The following is an 18905-nucleotide window of genomic DNA, read 5'->3' as shown; positions in this document are numbered from 1 at the left end:
ATTGTTACTTTGACAATTTTGGCCTGTACCCTATCACAGATGTTGCCACTGATCTCTGCACCCATTCCCTCTCTGCTAATTAAAACATGCTTTCACTTTCCAGTTCCAATGAAGCGTCCTTGACCTGAAAAATTGAGGGTGTGCCTGTGCTCCTGGATGCTGCTTGAACTGCTGAGTGCTTCCTGCATTTTTTGTTTTTGTATCCAATACTTGTATCTTTCTTGAAACTTGAACATATCATTGCCAAAGTTTCTTGTGGAAAGAAAGTTAGTCATATAAAGTTAATATAATGTTAATCACAGTGGGCCTGGGAATTCAGGAAAAATGTCTAAGCCAGCTTTTTTTGCACATAGCAAGGGTATTACTTTGTATCTGTACCAGTACTCCAACTTATTATCTTAGTCAGAAGTGCTCAATTTAATTGCATCCTGGCTTTACCACCAAAACATGTTGTGCAGTCTATGATTATCACAATGTCTGGAAATTCAGATAGCTTTCGGATTAATTTCCTTTTGGAATAGGCATGACAAATAGAAACCACTAGATCAAATACAGATTTTGTTTCAAATCTTAGATTAAGGCTTGTGACAGTAGCAGAATGGTTTGTATAAAGCAGCAACAAGCAATTTAAAATATGTAGGAAAGTTTCCACTTACAATTGTCTACCCTGTAAAAAAAAAATTGTTTTCTACATGTAATAAGACATTTACCTAACAAAAAAACTTTTAATCATATAGTCATTAAAAAAACTTGTTAAACTTTGAATGTATTTTATTTTTATTATATAGCATCACCTAAATGCTGTTTTTCAGATTTTTTGTTGTTGTTGTGGAATGACATTTAATTTTAAACATTATTAAGTACGGAATGCAATGCCTACTTTCGAAAATAATCATGAAATATAATTTATAAAGACTGCAACTTAGTTTTCCAATTTTTCTGTAGTTTTATGTTTATTATAGAATATTGTAAATAAGCCTTATGATTTTGTAGTTAAATTCTATGGTCTCTACCTAAACTCCACAAGCCCAGAAAGCCCTACTTGAAACTATGGCTGATTGCTAGATATCAATAAAGAAGTTTAAATTTTTTCTTCATTAATTCTACTTCTCTATAAGTCACATCTGAGACGATGGTGAAGGTAGTTATTATGCACTTGAGCTCTTTATAACGTTTGTATGAATTTATAAAGGTATTTTCTTCCTTTGAAAATTGTTTGGATTTTAATGAAAATGATCTTAATTTTGCACTTTAAAAGCAATAATTTCCAAGTATCTGTCAAATTTTATGAGATAAAACAAAACACAAAAATTCAACTTGTGGGTAACAAAAAAAAGAAACATTTTCTGTTTAGTATTTAAAGTTATTTAAACTAGTATTTAAACTATATAGAGTTCTTTGAGGATATAATGAGCGCAATGGATAGACGTGAACTTGTATACTTGAATTTCCAGAAGGCCTTCGATAAGGTGCCACATAAAAGACATCCATAAGATAAGGATGCATGGAGTTGAGGGTAATGTATTAGCATGGATAGAGGATTGGTTAACCAACAGAAGGGAGAGAGTTGGGATAAATGGGTGTTTCTCTGGTTGGCAATCAGTGGTGAGTGAGGTGCCACAGGGGTCGATGCTGGGCCGACGACTGTTCATGATATACATTCATGACTTGGAAGAGGGGACCGAGTGTAGTGTATCTAAATTTGCTGATGACATTAAATTAAGTGGAAAAGCAAATTGTGCAGAGGATGAAGAGTCTGCAGAGAGATACAGATAGGTTAAGTGAGCGGGCAAGGGTCTGGCAGATGGAGTACAATGTTGGTAAATGTGAGGGTCATCCATTTTGGAAGGAAAAATAGAAGATCAGATTATTATTTAAATGGTGAAAGATTGCAGCATGCTGTTGTGCAGAGGGACTTGGGAGTGCTTGTGTATGAATTGCAAAAGGTTGGTTTGCAGATGCAACAGGTCATCATGAAGGCAAATGAAATGTTGGCCTTCATTGCTAGAGGGATTGAATTTAAGAGCAGGGAGGTTATGCTGCAACTGTACAGGGTACTGGTGAGGCTGCACCTGGACTACTGCGTGCAGTTCTGGTCTCCTTACTCGAGGAAGGATATACTGGCTTTGGAGATGGCACAGAGGAGGTTCACCAGGCTGATTCTGGAGATGAGGGGGTTAGCCTATGAGGAGATACTGAGTTGCGCTGGAATTCAGAAGAATGAGAGGGGATCTTATAGAAACATATAAAATTATGAAAGGGATAGATAAGATAGAGGCAGGAAGGTTGTTTCCACTGGTAGATGAGACTACAACTAGGGGACATAGTCTCAAGATTCGGGGGAATAGATTTAGGACAGAGGGGAGGAGAAACTGCTTTTCTCAGAGTAGTGAATCTGTGGAATTCTCTGCCTAGGGAAGCAGCAGAGGCTACCTCATTAAATACTGTATATTTAAGACAATATGTTAGATTTTTGCATAGTAGGAGAATTAAGGGTTATGGGTAAAAGGCAGGTAGGTGGATCTGAGTCCATGGCTAGATCAGCCATGGTCTTATTGAATAGCAGAGCAGGCTTGACAGGCCAGATGGCCTACTCCTGCTCCTATTTCTTGTGTTCTTAATCATTCAGTGTAATGTTCAGTGCTTTGTTAATATCAAGACTTGTATCCATCTAATTAATGCTGAATAAAAGAAGGTAATAGGGTGCTAGTGAATTTTATTTCTGACTAGGTCGAGTCAGAATTGTCGCTTCTCCATTGCTTTTAGATCTGAAAATAGCTAATTAAATGAAAAGCATCTTAAAATTCTTTCCATGTTTTGCATTAACTTTCCCTCTTTTTTTTACTTAACAGGTATGAAGGAGAAAGCTCAAGAAGTGTCAGGTTTGTGTTCAGTCACCATTCTTCATGTCATAGTATTCCTTTTGGAGTGCAGTACTTAAATGAAACTCTGTCCTTTTGACCTCTCCCTTGTTGGTTGACTGATTGCACCTAAAATCTGGATGCAGTGGATCTCATGCTTTGAATGCAAGATATTTTGGGTTCATTAATGCTTACCTTCTCATACCTTTAGGGTAGTCTAAAATAAATGTTATTAAATCTGTGTTGTTCATTTGAGCAGTACTTTTCATTTGGTATTACAATGTTGTTGAATTGTGAAGAATACTCTCTGAATAGATCAGATTTTGTTTTGATAGTTCAATCAAATAATTTGTTTGAAGATTCTACTGTCATTGTTCCATGTAGAAATTTAAATTTCTTGTCAATATCCATTGTAGAAAATATGTTGTTGAACATACCATATGCTATCTTTAAAGTTATTAGTGATAGTCTTTGTATATTCTAATTGAGTATGATATGAGTAGTTCAGGTCCAATGCTTGAAAGCATAAAGAAGTAATTAATTACAGGTTTTGGGCATTAAGAAAGGTTTATGTTTAATATTATGTTTAATATATCTAGTATATAAGTTTTACTGCAACTTTTTTGAATTTTTCACCAAGTTGACTTATTTAGTGGCTTCCAGGGTATTCTTACCACATGGATTTTTTGACTACTTTGCCAATTAGTTATATCATTAACTTGCAGTAATTGGTCAAAAGAATTTTGTTTGTATACAGCCTTACAGCTAGAAATCTATTTCTAAAGAGGAACAAGTTACACAAGTGTAATGAATTGACCTTTACGATCGGTTTGTAAGACCAGCTTTTCACTGTACCTCAGTACAAGTGACAATAATATACCAATACAAAATGTTTGGATCTAGTAATGTTAAAATTTGACAGAAAGATAGTTAATAAAATGGCAGGGAAAGAAAGTGAAGGCTTTGTTTTATAAATTTCACTTTTCTTCCAGATAAAATCTAGTTAAATTCCTATGAATCCTTTGGAGTTAGCAAATTCAATTGATCAAACTGAAAGATGTTTGCAATGAAAAGATGTATTCATCTTAATGGTTTTCTGAAAATGATTTAAAATGTGTTATTTGATGAGTAAAAGACTAATCTGTTTTCATGCATTTGTGATGTTGCTTTCTGAAATCCGGATCAAAACCAGAACATATTAATAAGGTTAACTTATCTGTGCACTACTTTACAACTAAAGCAATCTGCAGAGAGAGGTGGTAGGTTAAGGGGAAACCTGTCCCAAAAGAGAGATTTGAAGCATGCTGTGCTCCTGCCACACTTCATAGCTGTCTAAAGAAGAGTCTAAGAAAGCAAATCGCTTTCTTGTCCTGTAAACCATTTTCCCACATTTTGTACATCTTAAGTGCTAAAATATTTCCTTTGTAATAAGATGAAATCAACAAGTGGTCCTTTGGGTTGTATCTTCTAAGCAGAGTGCTGAACAAAGCTCTACACAAAACAAACAAGTGCCTACCAAATGGGTTAAATTTCAAAAACATCGTGGTCTTGAACAAAACAAATGGTGGAAAATGACAAATTTAGGAATTGCCAAATTTGAACTATTTGCTCTATTTTGTTTGTACTTAACTCTCTTGAAATGTTGGAGCTTTTAATTTTGGAAATGCTGAGGATTTGTACATTGCAAATGATTTTTTTCTTGCTATTTATTTATGGAATGCAGGTATTGCTAGTAAACATAGTATTTTATTACCTGTCCCTTGAGAAGGTGATGTTGGGCTGCCATTTTGAGTCACTGTGACCTTTTTAGTGTATGTATTCCCATACTGCTGTTGGGTAGGGAGTAATCCCATCCATTGACTACTTCCTATTGTAAGTTCTGAGCATTCACTTTGCAATATCTTCAAATCGCACACTGACCACTTTACATGTATTGGAACTAGTTGCCCCTGTTTAGGGATTAAGCTAATTGGGTGATAGAAATATTTTTAGACATTTAAATTGATAAATGCATGCATAGTGAACACTTAAAATAACCTTTGTTCCCCCCAAGTAATAAATCTTCTAGGCAGATAGGTGTTTCTGCAGCTGAAAATGTGATCCCAGGATGGTGTTTTGCCTCTCTGGTTCCAGGAACAAAGATGTCACTAAAGGGCAGCCAGAATGTTTGAAAAGTGAGAGATAGTTTTCCATTTCAATGTTTGTTTATTGTGTCTGTCATTTCCTTATTCCCCAGTATAATTTCTTCTGTGTTCATCTTGAAGGGCCCCACTTTCACTTACTATTTTTTTTCCTTTTACATACACTGATACTTCACCTGCAGACTGCTGATTTCTTACAGCTCTCCTGGTCCTACAGTCTAAACGTTCACAGGTATGAACCCCATTGTGATTTTTTAAAAAAAGGCACTGGCTCTGGTCATGTGCTGTACTCTGTGCTGGAAACCCAGCACGTATCCCTGACCTCCATTGGAGTTCTCGATGTGTGTGGAGAAGTGGGGCATTTGAGTTCTCCATGTGTGTGGAGAGCTGGGGCTGTTGAGGTTGTTACTATGGAGAAATCTCAGGAATGGGGAGAGCAGAGCAGCCAAAGGTAGACAGACAGGGAGATAGCAGCTTCCGTCACATCCGACAGGAGGTGATGAGGGTGATGATCCAGGCAATCTGTCAACATGTGGAGCAGGTGCTGCTTGATCTAACAGTAGCCTGTACTCACTGTGCCAGCCAGCGGAGCCCTGGGCCCCACATCTCAGTACTGCACAGCTGTAGCTTTTTACCCTGGCTTGCCCAATACCACCTCCCACATATGGTCTCTACATACCAATCTACTGCTACAAGAGGGCAGGGATTTATATTATATTCCCAACAAAGCCCTGCTGTTAGTAATGCATCCATTTATATAAAATGCCAGAATGGTCCCTTTTTAAAGCTTATTTCATGAACGTTCTTGTTCGTGGGAAAGCATCCTGAATGCTAGATGAAGTGCTGGTGTATCTGTAAAAGTTCATAATTTGTTTTTATGTATCTTGCCAGCCTCCTTTCTCCTCTTTATGCCTTGGTCCTGGTTTTTTTTAAATTCTGAAGATTCTCAGTCTTCAGGATTGCCGATTTTTTTTTAGGCAACATTATATGCCTTTGACCAAATAGTACCATTTAAGTTCTCTTAGAAGCCATGCTGGATTACTTATTCCTGTTAGATTTTTATTCCTTATTATGAGAGGATAACTACCATTCTATTACTGCAAATTCAGTTTGCCCAGTCTATATATAGATTAAAGTCCCTCTTGATTATGGTAGTACCTTGGAACATCTACCTCTAATTTACTGATTTATACCATGTCCTTCACTCCATGCCTATTTACAACTCTCATCAATGTTTTCTCCCCCCTTGCTGTTACTTTCCTCTACTGAAGCTGATTCTGTACTTGATTTTCTGAGGTAATGGCCTTCTTCTCTCGTTCCTTTGTTATTCTTTAATATCAGAAGTAATTTGCCACATTTTCTACTTTGCTTCTCTACTAAAATTCAAGTATCCTTTCATGTGCATCGCTCCCAAATTTGGTCACTTTGCAATGACGTTCCTGTCATACCTATTAAATTGTGCCCATTTATTTCTCTTTCTATTTCTGCTGTTCATTCACATAGCTTGCTAAGAGTGCCATGTGCATGTAGATAAAGAGCCTTCAGTTTTGTCACAGTACTACTCTGACCCTAATTGGGGATACACTGTTTTGTTTATAATCACTGTCCCTTCCTGAACCACACAACAAACTGCTGGAGGAAACCTGCATCAGAATCTCGACCCAAAACTGCATTTCTTCAGCCCTCAGTGCCACTTCCAGTTTTAAGGATAATTGAAAGCAACATACATAAATGCAGTTCTGATGAAGGGTCTTGACCCGAAACGTCGACTGTCCATTTCCCTCCAAAGATGCTGCCTGACGTGCTGAGTTCCTCCAGTGCTTTGTATGTTGCTACATAAATGTCCAATTATCCTTAGAACTGGTATTGATGCCAGAGGTCTGGAAAATTGCTAAACGTTATAACGTTGATCAAAAAGAAAGGAGCAAGGATAAACCCAGCTATCACAGACCAAAGTGGTACACAGTACTGTAGGTACAGTCTCAGCAAGTCCCAGTATAATTGCAATAATTATTACTGCATACAAATCCTCTCATAATAAAGGCTAACACATGATTATTCCTCATAATCACTTGCATGTTAGCCTTCAATGACTTGTAAACAAGCATACCCAAGTCCCTTTGAAATCAACATTCCAGTCTCTCACTATTTGCTTTTCTGTGCACCACTGTGGATGACCTCACGTTTTTCCCACAAGGTCTTCCAACTGCTATGTTCTGCCCACTCACTCAACTTGCCTGTATAACCCTGAAGCCTCTTTGCATCCTCTTCTGTATTCACAGTCCCTGCCAGTTTAGTATCATTGGCAAACTTGGAAATATGATAATTGGTTCCTTCAGCCAAATTATTGATGTAGATTGTGGGAAAAATGAGCCAAACTCTGATCCCTGCAGTTAATTCTCTAGTCACAGCCTGCCAACCAAAGATCAATCCACTTATTCCATTAATTAATTAAACAGAAAAGTAACCTTTTGGGATCCTCCATGATTGACAGCCCAGTGGGCTAAGGCTCTCATTCCCACCCCTTTGTTATCTTTTGTTCTGTGTGGTGTTAGATTTTCATGTTTTTGTAGTAATTTGATGTTAAACTTGTTCAGCAACCACCATTGTTTTAAACCACTTATTATGCTGTACATTCCCAAAAAACAGTACATATTTTATAAGATTCTTTTGTACTTAATATTTACCTCGTGGCGACTCACCTTACCGGTATCGAACCGGCTCCCGAGATCGCGAGTGTCGTCGGAGGCCCTGACCAAGATGCGCGGGGCCCTCCTTCTCCATCGTTGGGCTAGGAAAGCCCGCGCGCGGGAAGGTCAGGTGGTCCGCGCGTGACATCAGTGCGGGAAGAGTTCGAGAATAAAAGGCGCACTGCGCCCCTGTCGAGCATTTGACTTCTGACTCCAAGCAAACCGACTCCAGTGTCTTTATTTTATAGTAGTGTAGCTAGACGCTACATTGGTGACCCCAACAGGCCCAAATGTTTTTGGACCCACGATGTCTGCACAGCAAGAGGTACAGGCAGTAGCCCTTAAACTGCCCACCTTTTGGACCCTCCAGCCACATGTCTGGTTCGACCAGGCCGAGGCCCAGTTCCAGATTCGCCAGATCACCAGGGATGACACCAAGTACTACTACATGGTGAGCGCCCTCGACCAAGACACCACAGCCCAGGTCGAGGACTTCATCCAGGCGCCCCCGGAGGAGGAGAAGTATGATAAGTTCAAGACCCTTCTTCTTGAGATTTTCAGCCTTTCCTGACACAAACGGGCCTCCCGCCTCCTCCACCTCGATGGGTTGGGTGACAGACCTCCCTCGGCGCTCATGAATGAGATGTTGGCCCTGGCAGACGGCCACAAACCCTGCCGATTGTTTGAGCAGGCCTTTCTAGAGCAGTTACCCGACGACATCCACCTGCTTCTTGCAGATGCCAACTTCAGCGACCCCCGGAAGGTGGCCGCCCATGCTGATGTCCTTTGGCGGGCGAAGGAGGAGAGCGGGGCATCTGTCAAGCGTGTTGCCACGCCACGTACCCAGCGGCCCAGCAGGCCAGACCCAGCAATCGACCGCCCTCCACCCGCCACCAGGTCTGAGACACCAACCGACCAACTGTGTTTCTACCACCAGTGGTGGGGCGCAGATGCCTGCAGGTGCCGGCCACCATGCAGGTTTCCGGGAAACACCAGGGCCAGCCGCCACTGATGGCTACGGCAGCTGGCCACCCGGATAGCCTCTTGCATGTGTGGGACAGGCGTTCCGGCCGTCGTTTCCTGGTAGATACCAGAGCCGAGGTCAATGTCATGCCTCCCAACAGCTATGAGACTGGCAACCGCACACCAGGACCCGCCCTCAGAGCCGCCAACGGCAGTGCCATCTGGACCTTTGGCACCCGTTCGGTGCAACTCAAGTTCGGCACCAGCAACTTTACCTGGAAATTCACCCTGGCCGCCGTGGCGCAACCAATCCTTGGGGCAGATTTCCTTCGCGCCAACAGTCCACTGGTTGACCTGCAGGATAAGCATTTGGTACATGCCAGGACCTTCCAAACGTTCTTGTCGGGTGAGGCCAAGCTACCAGCCCCACACCTCGACTCTGTCACCATGTCGACCAACGAGTTCGCCAGGGTCCTGGCAGAGTTCCCGTCTGTACTAACACCCCAGTTCTCCACCACCTTGCCCAAGCACGGCATCCAGCATCACATCCCCACCCAGGGCCCACCCCTCCACGCCCGTGCCCAGACGGCTACCCCCGGACAAGCTCCACCATCGCGAAGGAGGAATTTAAGAAGATGGAGGAGTTGGGGATCATCCACAGGTCGGACAGCCCATGGGCCTCTCCGCTACACATGGTACCCAAGGCAGCCAGAGGCTGATGACCCTGCGGCGATTACCGACGCCTGAACAACATAACTACTCCGGACCGGTACCCCGTGCCGCATATTCAGGACTTCGCTGCCAACCTGCACGGGCGGTCCATTTTTTTTCCAAGGTCGACCTCGTCCACAGCTATCACCAGATCCTGGTGCATCCGGATGACATTCCAAAGACGGTGCTGATCACACCTTTCGGCCTCTTTGAATTCGTCCGGATGCCCTGTGGCCTCAAGAATGCTGCTCAGTCTTTCCAACGACTGATGGACGCGGTCGGGTGCGAACTTGACTTCATCTTCATATTACCTTGACGACATCTTGATTGCCAGCAGCAGCCGCCAGGAACATCTCACGCACTTCCGCCAACTCTGTTCTCACCTGAGGGATTTCAGCCTGACCATCAACCCAGCCAAATGCTAGTTCGGGCTCGAGACAATCTATTTCCTGGGCCATCGGATTGACAAACACGGCGCCTCACCCCTGCCTGAGGGGTTCCCAGATCCACCTCACCACCGCCTATCATCCGCAATCCAATGGGCTGGTGGAGAGGTTCCATCGACACCTGAAGTCAGCACTCATGGCCCGCTTTAAGGGGCCCAACTGGGTGGAGGAACTCCCCTGGGTCCTGCTGGGGATACGTACCGCGCCAAAAGAGGACCTGCATGCCTTGTCGGCGGAGATGGTGTATGGAATGCCCTTGGTCGTCCCGGCTGAGTTCCTACCAGCCCCTCGGGGACCAGAGGAAGAACCTGCTGCAATGCTTGACTGGCTGCGCGAGCGGCTTGGCAACCTGGCCCCGATACCCACCGCGCGACATGGACAGGTCCCGACCAGTATGCCGACGTCCCTCCGAGACCATAAGTTTGTCTTTGTCAGGAGGGGCGTGCACCAAACACCGCTGCAGCGGCCGTACGAAGGGCCATTTCGGGACGTCAAGAACAATCGGTCTACGTTTGTGCTGGACATTGGGGGGCATGAGGAGGTTTTTACAATTGACCGGCTGAAGCCTGCTCATTTAGATCTGGACCAACCGGTAGCGGTCCAGCAAGCGCGACACGGGCAGGCCACCCAAGTCATCGTTTATTTAATTCCGGGTTTCGCGACAGTATTGCCGGTTCTGGGGCCGGGGTTGGGGTTATGTGGCGACTCACCTTACCGGTACCGAACCGGATCCCGAGATTGCAAGCGTCGTCGGAGGCCCTGACCCAAGATGGCACGGGACCCTCCTCCTCCTCCATCGTTGGGCTAGGAAAGTCCGCGTGCAGGAAGGTCAGGTGACCTGCGCGTGACGTCAGCGCAGGAACGGAAGCGCGGTGAGAGTTTGAGAATGAAAGGTGCATCGCGCCCCTGTCGAGCATCCGACTTCTGACTCCAAGCAACCGACTCCATGTCTTTATTTTATGGTAGTGTAGCTAGACGCTACAGCCTCATTATTTTTGTTCAAATTCTGCTTCAAGCTTTCCTTTTCAATACATAATTGCTTGTGCCTGTATCATTGGAATAATCACTTTGCGTATCCAATGCAAGTGAGTTTTCATTGCCTTTGCTAGGTTGGCAATAGCTTTGTTCATAGAATTTAGTTTTTCAAGAGTTATGATCACTCTTGTAGATGTTTCTAAAACCATTTTAAACATTTTGGTTGTGTATCATAAATTTTGCAATCTGAATCTGATAATTAAGTTGACTTCATGGAATTGACGACATTGTCAATTTCTTCTCTCTTGATTTAAAAATGCTTAAGTTAAAAAAAAATTCAGCCTGAAGTTATTCTTCAGTGAGGTTACGCAAAATCTAAAAATTCTGTGTGTAACGCTGAAGTTGTTCTGTGGTGCATACTGTAGTGGGTAATAATTGGTGTGTAATCACATTACAAACTCAACCTTTATAGGATACTGTACTCATTGCTTCTAGACCACACATGGTACTAATGCAATCTGCTTATTTGTATGTGTTAAGCAGCTTAAAGAAAAATGTAAACTAATGCTTGAACCTGGAAAGTGAGTGGTGGTTTTCTGAAGTATTCTCACCCAAGGCTCATACACCTATTAGAATTAGCCACCTTGAACCTTTTTGCTGATACCTGGGGGGTGGGGGTTTAATTTTAATTTAAAGGCTGCTTAATTGATGTCTTAAGTGAAAACCTGAATAAGTAATTGTTATGAATTGTAAACACATAGCCAGATGCAAAATTGTAAGAATATTAATTTAACCTACTAGTTAATGCCAAAGTGGAATATAGAAGAATGGTTGTGTGAAGTCCGCATAGAATGTAAAACATTCAGACTGGAACAACAAGTTAAGACATTGTAATCTTGGGGAAGATTCTTTTCACAAGATTAAATGCTCAACTGCTGCCATTTCCTTTCCCTGCTATAAAGTAATTATAAATGTACAGCAAAGGAAGGATCAATAATAATTCCAGCATCCACAATAAGCAAAATGAAAAGGAATTGATTAGAATGGGTACAGGAAGTGTGGGGGGGGGGGGAAAGTGTTATGTCATCTAATCAAAGGAGAAATTCTGCTGACAGGTCATCAAAGGTTTGTACAAATCTTTTCAAAAAAATCTTAGCAGGAAGTTTGTAGAAATCTGCAGTTCAATGATCATAAAGTTGAAAGTTGGCAGCAATGGCAAAGGCAGGCCTATTGGTAAAACAAACAGCTAATTTATCCTAGTCTATATTATTATGTTGAATTGTTGGGCTATAGGAAAAGCAAGAGATCTCAGAATTGATATGATAAATAAACTGGACACAGGCATGTTAGGAATTGTTTTTGTTTAAAAAAAAGTCAAAGTGACTGAAAATGGCAGAGAAAATCTGAAAGGCACTGATGGTGGGAAGTGTTTGCCTAAGAGTGGTTCAACCTTGCATTTGAGCAAATTCAGATGAATTGGAAGATTTCAGAATTAGAAACTAGAGCAAACCTGTCTATTTGATCCCCTATGCCTATACTTGCCTCTGGTCATTTAACCCTTAACAATCAACAGATATAATGCAAATTATTAACTGAAGGACCTTTGAAAATGTCTTCATAAAGATTAAGCTGTGAAGATTCTTTTTAAGAATTGGACCACCTTCTTACACACCTGTACATTGAAGCAGGAGCAAAGTAAAAAAAAAAATCTGTTCAGTCTGAAATGAAAAAGAGAATATTGAAGATACTCAACAGGTCAGGAAGTTTAGATGAAAGGTCTTTGACCTCAAAAATTGGCTCTGGTTTTCTCTTGGGTGCTGCCTGATCTGCTGGAAGTCTCTGTGGGTTTGATGGCTAATATTTTAACCATTCTGAATACAAGAGCACAGAGATCTGGAAGAATTGGCATTAGGAATTCAGGAAAGGGATATCTGGAGATAAGGAACGTATTTTCTTATAACAAAGGAAGAGGCTATTTGGCCCATTGAGTCTATGGTTGCTCTCAGACTATTCCAATCAATCCATCAATAGTAGGTGATTTTAACATTCCTAATATTGACTGCAACAGGCATAGTGTTAAGAGATGAGCTGGGGCAGAATTTGTTATGTGTCCATGAAATGTTTCTCGAGCAATATGTAGATGGAAAGATTTAAAAGTGATTGAGGGGTAACTTTCTCACACGGTGTGAGGTGGGTTTATGGACTGAGCTACCAGAGGAGGTGGTAGAGGCAGGAGCAATTACAACATTTAAAAGACACTTGGGCAGGTACATGAAAGTTTGGAGGTATATGGGCTAAATGCAGGCAAATAGGACTAGCTCAGGTAAGCATCTTGATCGACATAGACGAGTTGGGCCGAAGGGCCTGTTTCCATGCTGTATAATTCTATGACTTAATTCCCTGTAATTTCCTTGCACGCCCATTGATATCCCAGATTCTTACAATAGCCAATTAACCTACAAACACATTTTTGGGATTTGAGAGGAAACTGGAACACCTGGGGAAGCCCATGCATCATAGGAGGAATGTGCAAATTCTATGCAGACTGCAGTCATTGTGAGAACTAAACCCAGGTTGCTGAAGCACTATCTATTCTGTCGCTGTGTCAACGTTCTGTACTGCTCTGCTATCCCTAAACCCTAAACAGGATGTCGTGGTTGTTCTTGAAGAGCAGACCCAATTGAATCAATTAATGAGGATTCAGAACTGATAAAAGGAGAGATCTGGGAGAAGAGAAATTGAATGATATCAAACAATAAAATCATCATTTGTATGTGTACTTAGTAAGTGAATTAATTGAAGCAATTAACAATTAAGTGAACAGTGTCTGAAATGTGTGAAATGCACAACACATTGCTTTCAATACCTACTCTTGATGTTGAGTCTAATTAATGGACCAGAATAGCCAACTTTAGCTATCAGGTAATGGAGCTGACGGCGTGCATATACAGACTACAACACGATGGAAGGTATTTTTCATTCATTCTGGTGGTCCAGAGAAGAACTTGTTTGTTGTGATTGAATTAGTTTATTGATTTAATTAAATTGCTTGTAATTTACATAGTCCCTGGATAACTCTGTTCACTTTCACAATTAATTAGTCAATAAATGAAAAGTAAGTGTAACATTTAAATCTTCTCCTTGTGGCCATACTACAATGTTTCAGTAACAGTAGTACATAATGAAAAATGAATCCATGTTGCACTGTTTTAGTTTTGAATCTTGTATAATGAGTAGTGCATAAGCTTTATGATATACAAATCAAATTGAAAACAAAGATTTTGACCTTGTTTTGAAAAACTGAAGGTTAATGAGTGCCAAAAATTAAATAAAGTATGCAGAATTAAATTGACTTAACCCTCGTATAGATTTAGGTTTTCCTTTGATTCCATTAGTCATCACTCTTTTCTTAAAAAAAACTTCAGGGCTCTAAACAGCTTCTTTCAATTCCTTCTACGGATCAAAACAGTAGCCCAGGGTAATCACATGGGCCTTAGATATGCCTGTCTTTCATTTGGCTATGTGGAACAGTCCTTGTTCCAAGCCCATTCTGACACTCCCCCTACCCCCCCCCCCCCACCAAACTTTTTCTCCGCTGTGTTGACGACTGTATTGGTGCCGCCCTCTACACTTGTGTAGAACTAGTCAGTTTCATCATCTTTGCCAGCAACCTTCATCCTGCCCTGAAATTCACCTGGACCTGACAACTCTGTCATTTTTCCTTTTCTAGATGTTTGTCATCTTCTTGCCACTGACACCTTTTATCAACCCACCGATTCCCACAGCTACTTTGACTATACTGCTTCTCATCTTGCTCTCCTGTAGGAATGCCAACCCCTTTTCTCAATTTTTCTCTCTCTGTCACCTTGATAACAGAGGTAACAGCCTTCTGATCTGGGGCTTCTTAAAATGTCTTCAGTTCAGAAGCATGGCTTCCCTTCTGCCATTGTTAATGAAGGCCTTGCACATTTCCTACACTTCCTGCACATCTTCTCCAACGCCTCCCCAACCCACCACCCTCTCCCCAGGCAGAACAGCAATAGAATTTAATTGGTCCTCACCTTTCACCCCACCAGTCTCCACATTCAACATGTCGCAATTTTCACCAGCTCCAATGCGATCCCACCACCAGTCGCATTTTCTCCCCATCCCATTTCTGCTTTCTGTAGGGATCACTCTCCTCTGGTCCACTCATCCCTCCCTATCCCCTGCATCTGAAAATGGTGCAACACTTCTTCCTTCACTCACCCCTCTCACCACTATCCTGGAACCTAAACAGCTCTCCCAACTGAGGCAGAAGTTCACCCACATCTCTTCCTACTTGGTCTACTGCATTCGGTGCTCATGATGTGGCCTCTATAAACATTGATGAAACCAATCGTAGATTAGGTGACTATCTTGCAGTGCTATCTGCAATACCCATCTCCAGCTTCCTGTTGCATGCTATTTTAAGTCTCTTTTTATCAGTCCTATGTCAATCTGTCTATCTTCTGCCTTCTCCATTGCTATGGGGATGCAAATTGTCACAACCACTTCATATTCCTGTTGGACATCTTACAACCCAATGATATGAATATTGAATTATCCAATTTTGGATAACCCACATCCCCGATGCCCTTCTCCCACTCTCATTCACCTGTCCAACATAGTTTTCTTCTCCCTTTGTTCATTGCTCCTTTCTTGTCTATTGTTTGATAATATCAAACTTTCTAAGTCTTGTTGGTGCTCTGCCTTACCAGGCAGGTAGAGCATACTACACATCGCACTTCTGACTTGCATGAGGCATGTTACTGCTGCAGGATGCACAGCCTCAGACATCTCTCTCAACCAGTGTTTGTGACTTGATTGAATGAGGACTCGCAGGACAATGAAATAATTGATGAAAGAGTTGGTTATGGAGTAACGATGGTATTAATTAAGGAGTTTTTAATCCAGTCACCAAAATATGTGTATTTGTCCAAGTAAACCTAAAATAGGAAGAGTTGCAGTAATCTTAAGCTTTAATAGATCTGGAGCCTGCTATCATTAAGAAATGTCTGTGGTCTATCTGAATAGAGAGTAAGCTAAACTAAAAGATGATTGCCTTGTGTCCATCTAGTGCTTCTAAGATTTTAATGCTCTACCAGGCTTCGGGCAGTTCCATTTTAATTGCAAGATTTGTTCCCACAATATTTGTTATCTGCGGATAAAGACTGAAGGCTCCAAAGTATAAGTAATGGTTAAGTGTAACCAAAGTACTACACTTAAAGAAAATAAACACTTTATCCAAGTCTTTGAATATGTTACTCGGAAAATTGAGAAAATGTGCAGAATGTCAAACGATTATCAATGTGAGAGCTATGTGATAGTCTGCACAGTTTCTCAGGAGGTATGCTAATAATAAAAGATGCTCAGTACTTATTGGTTGAAGCTTTACACTGTTAAGTGCAGTTTCCATAAGTCCTACATGCCATATCCCCCATATTTAATATGTCATGCATTACCTTCAGGTAAGCATAGGCATAATTGAACCATGATAAATAGACTAAAGATTTCAAATTAGCATATTTATTATTAACTTTTTCCAATATAGTTCTCATCCACATTTAAGGTAAATTGTTGAGACTGTGAGTAATCGGAGAGACATCGAAGCTGGTTGATATAAAAGGTCTTTATTCATCACATCAAGCAGGTGTTCTACTGTACTCCCTCCCTGAACTCAAAGTACATCATTTTTATAAAGAACAAAGGTAACAGCAGGTGATTCAATACAATTTCAATACTTACAATGACATTTTTTGTTTGACAAATGGTTCCACTGAATTACATATTTACAATGAAAGCACATTGTAACTGACAAGATACCTCTGAATGTTCAAACACCTTTACTAGGACAAAATAATTCACGTGAATGGTCTAACAGCTTCTGAGGACAGATCCCAGACATCCAAAGTTAATATTGTGAGGGCTGACTCTTTGAGTACACAATAATTTGGATATTTGTGTATACTTTGAGTATACAAATATCCCAATTATTGAGTACTCAAAGAATCAGCCCTCACAACATTAAGGAGGGCTGTTATTTCCTCCTTTATAAGCCCTCAGAAAGCCATGCTGCCTGTCCCTAATCAGCCTATTCTTCTCCAAATGCCCATAAATCGTGTCTCTATGAATCTTCTCCAGTAATTTGCCCACCACTGAAGTAAGACTCGCTGGTCTGTAATTCCCAGGGTTATCCCTACTCCCTCAAAGGAACAACATTTGCCACACTCCAATCACCTTGCACTACTTCTATGGCCAGTGAGGATGCAAAGATCATCGCCAAAGGCACAGCAATCTCTTCCCTTGTTCCTATAATAAATTTGGATATATCCCATCTGGCTCCAGTGACATATCTATCCTAATGTTTTTCAAAAGTTTCAGCCCATCCTCTTTCCTCATGTCAACATACCCTAGTGTATCAGCCTGTTGTGCACCATCCTTACAAACATCAAGGTCTCTCTCACTGGTGAATACTGAAGCAAAGTATTCATTAAGGACCTCCCCTTACCACTTCTGACTCCAGGCACACATTTCCTCTTTTATCCCTAATTTAGTCCTACCCTCACTCTAATCATCCTCTTGTTCTTCACATACATGTAGAACACCTTGGGGTTTCCTTGATCCTACTTGTCAAGGCCTTCTCATGCCCCCTTCTAGTTCTCCTAAGTCTGTTCTTAAGCTCCCTCCTGGCTACCTTGTAGCTCTCCAGAGCCCTGTCTGATCCATGTTTTCTAAACCTTAGGAAGCTTCTTTCTTCCTCTTGACAGGATGTTCTACGTCTCTTGTCAACCACAATTGGTTCCCTCACCCTACCATCCTTACCCTGCCTCAATGGGACAAATCTATCCAGAACCCTATGCAAGTACTTCCTAAACAACCTCCACATTTCCGCTGTGCACTTCCCCAAGAACATCTGTTCCCAATTTACGCTCCCCAGTTCCTGCCTAATAGCATCATAATTCCCCCTCCCCCAATTAAATACTTTCCCATATCATCTACTCCTATCCCTCTCCAAGGCTATGGTAAAGGAGTTATGGCCACTCTCCAAAAGAGATCTGAAACCTGATCAAGCTCATTGCCTATTACCAGCTCCAGATTGGCCCATAGTCCACATACTGTGTCAGGAATCCTTTCTGGAAACACCTAACAAACTACACCTAACCATCTATCCCCTTTACATTAAGGAGGTGCTAATCAATATTACGGAAGTTGAAATCACCCATGACAACAACCTTGTTCTTTTTGCACCTCTCCAAAATCTGCCTCCCGATCTGCTCCTTAGTGTCTCTGCTGCTATTGGGGGGTCTGTAGAATACTCCAAATAGAGTGATCGCTCCCTTCCTGTTTCTGACCTCCACCCACACTCTCTCAGTAGACGATCCCTCCAGGACGTCCTCCCTTTCTGCAGCTGTGACACTGTCCCTGATCAGCAAAGCCACTCCCCCACCTCTTTTACCTCCGTCCCTGTCCCTTTTGAAACATCTAAACCCTGGAATATCCAGCAGCCGTTCCTGCTCTTGTAACAGCCAAGTCTCTGTAATGGCCACCACGTCATAGTTCCACATACTTAACCATGCTCAAAATTCATCGCCCTTGATCCTGATACTTCTCACATTCTGAAGTAGACACACTTCAGTCCATCCAACTGATTGCAATTTGCCCTTTCAACTGCCTATCCTTCCTCTCTGTTTTCTACACGCTGCATCTACTTGTATACTAAATGCACCAACCTCTGACCTATCACTCAGGTTCCTATCCCCCTGCCAAACTAGTTTAAACTCAACAGCTCTAGCAAAACTGCCCGCAAGAATATTGTTTCCCCATCCAGTTTGGGTGTAACCCATTCCTTTTGTACAGGTCATATCTTCCTCAGCAGAGATTCCAATGATCATCAAATCTGAAACCCTGCCCCTGCACCAACTCTGCAGCCACTCATTCATCTGCCAAATCAACCTATTCTTACCCTCACTGTTGCGTGGCACAGGCAGCAATCCAGAGATCACTACCATTGAGGTCTTGCTTTTCAGCTTCGTACCTAGCTCCCTATATTCCCTCTTCAGGACCTCATCTCTTTTCCTACCTATGTCATTGGTACCA

General features: G+C 41.9%; 1 protein-coding gene across 3 annotated transcripts in view; it reads left to right on the top strand.

Annotated features, from left to right (window-relative positions):
* Positions 1-18905, top strand: part of iqsec1b (IQ motif and Sec7 domain ArfGEF 1b) — a 404551-nt gene that overhangs the window by 93163 nt on the left and 292483 nt on the right. For all 3 annotated transcript variants that reach the window (XM_052017343.1, XM_052017345.1, XM_052017347.1), the window contains exon 2: positions 2853-2882. In XM_052017343.1, the coding sequence (XP_051873303.1) occupies positions 2853-2882 (30 nt within the window). The remainder of the gene's footprint in view (positions 1-2852; positions 2883-18905) is intronic.

The sequence above is a fragment of the Pristis pectinata genome, chromosome 6 (genome assembly GCF_009764475.1).
Source record: "Pristis pectinata isolate sPriPec2 chromosome 6, sPriPec2.1.pri, whole genome shotgun sequence".
Taxonomy (NCBI): Eukaryota; Metazoa; Chordata; class Chondrichthyes; order Rhinopristiformes; family Pristidae; genus Pristis; species Pristis pectinata.
Note: the sequence above shows the minus strand (reverse complement) of the source record. Positions and strands in the feature narration are given on the sequence as shown.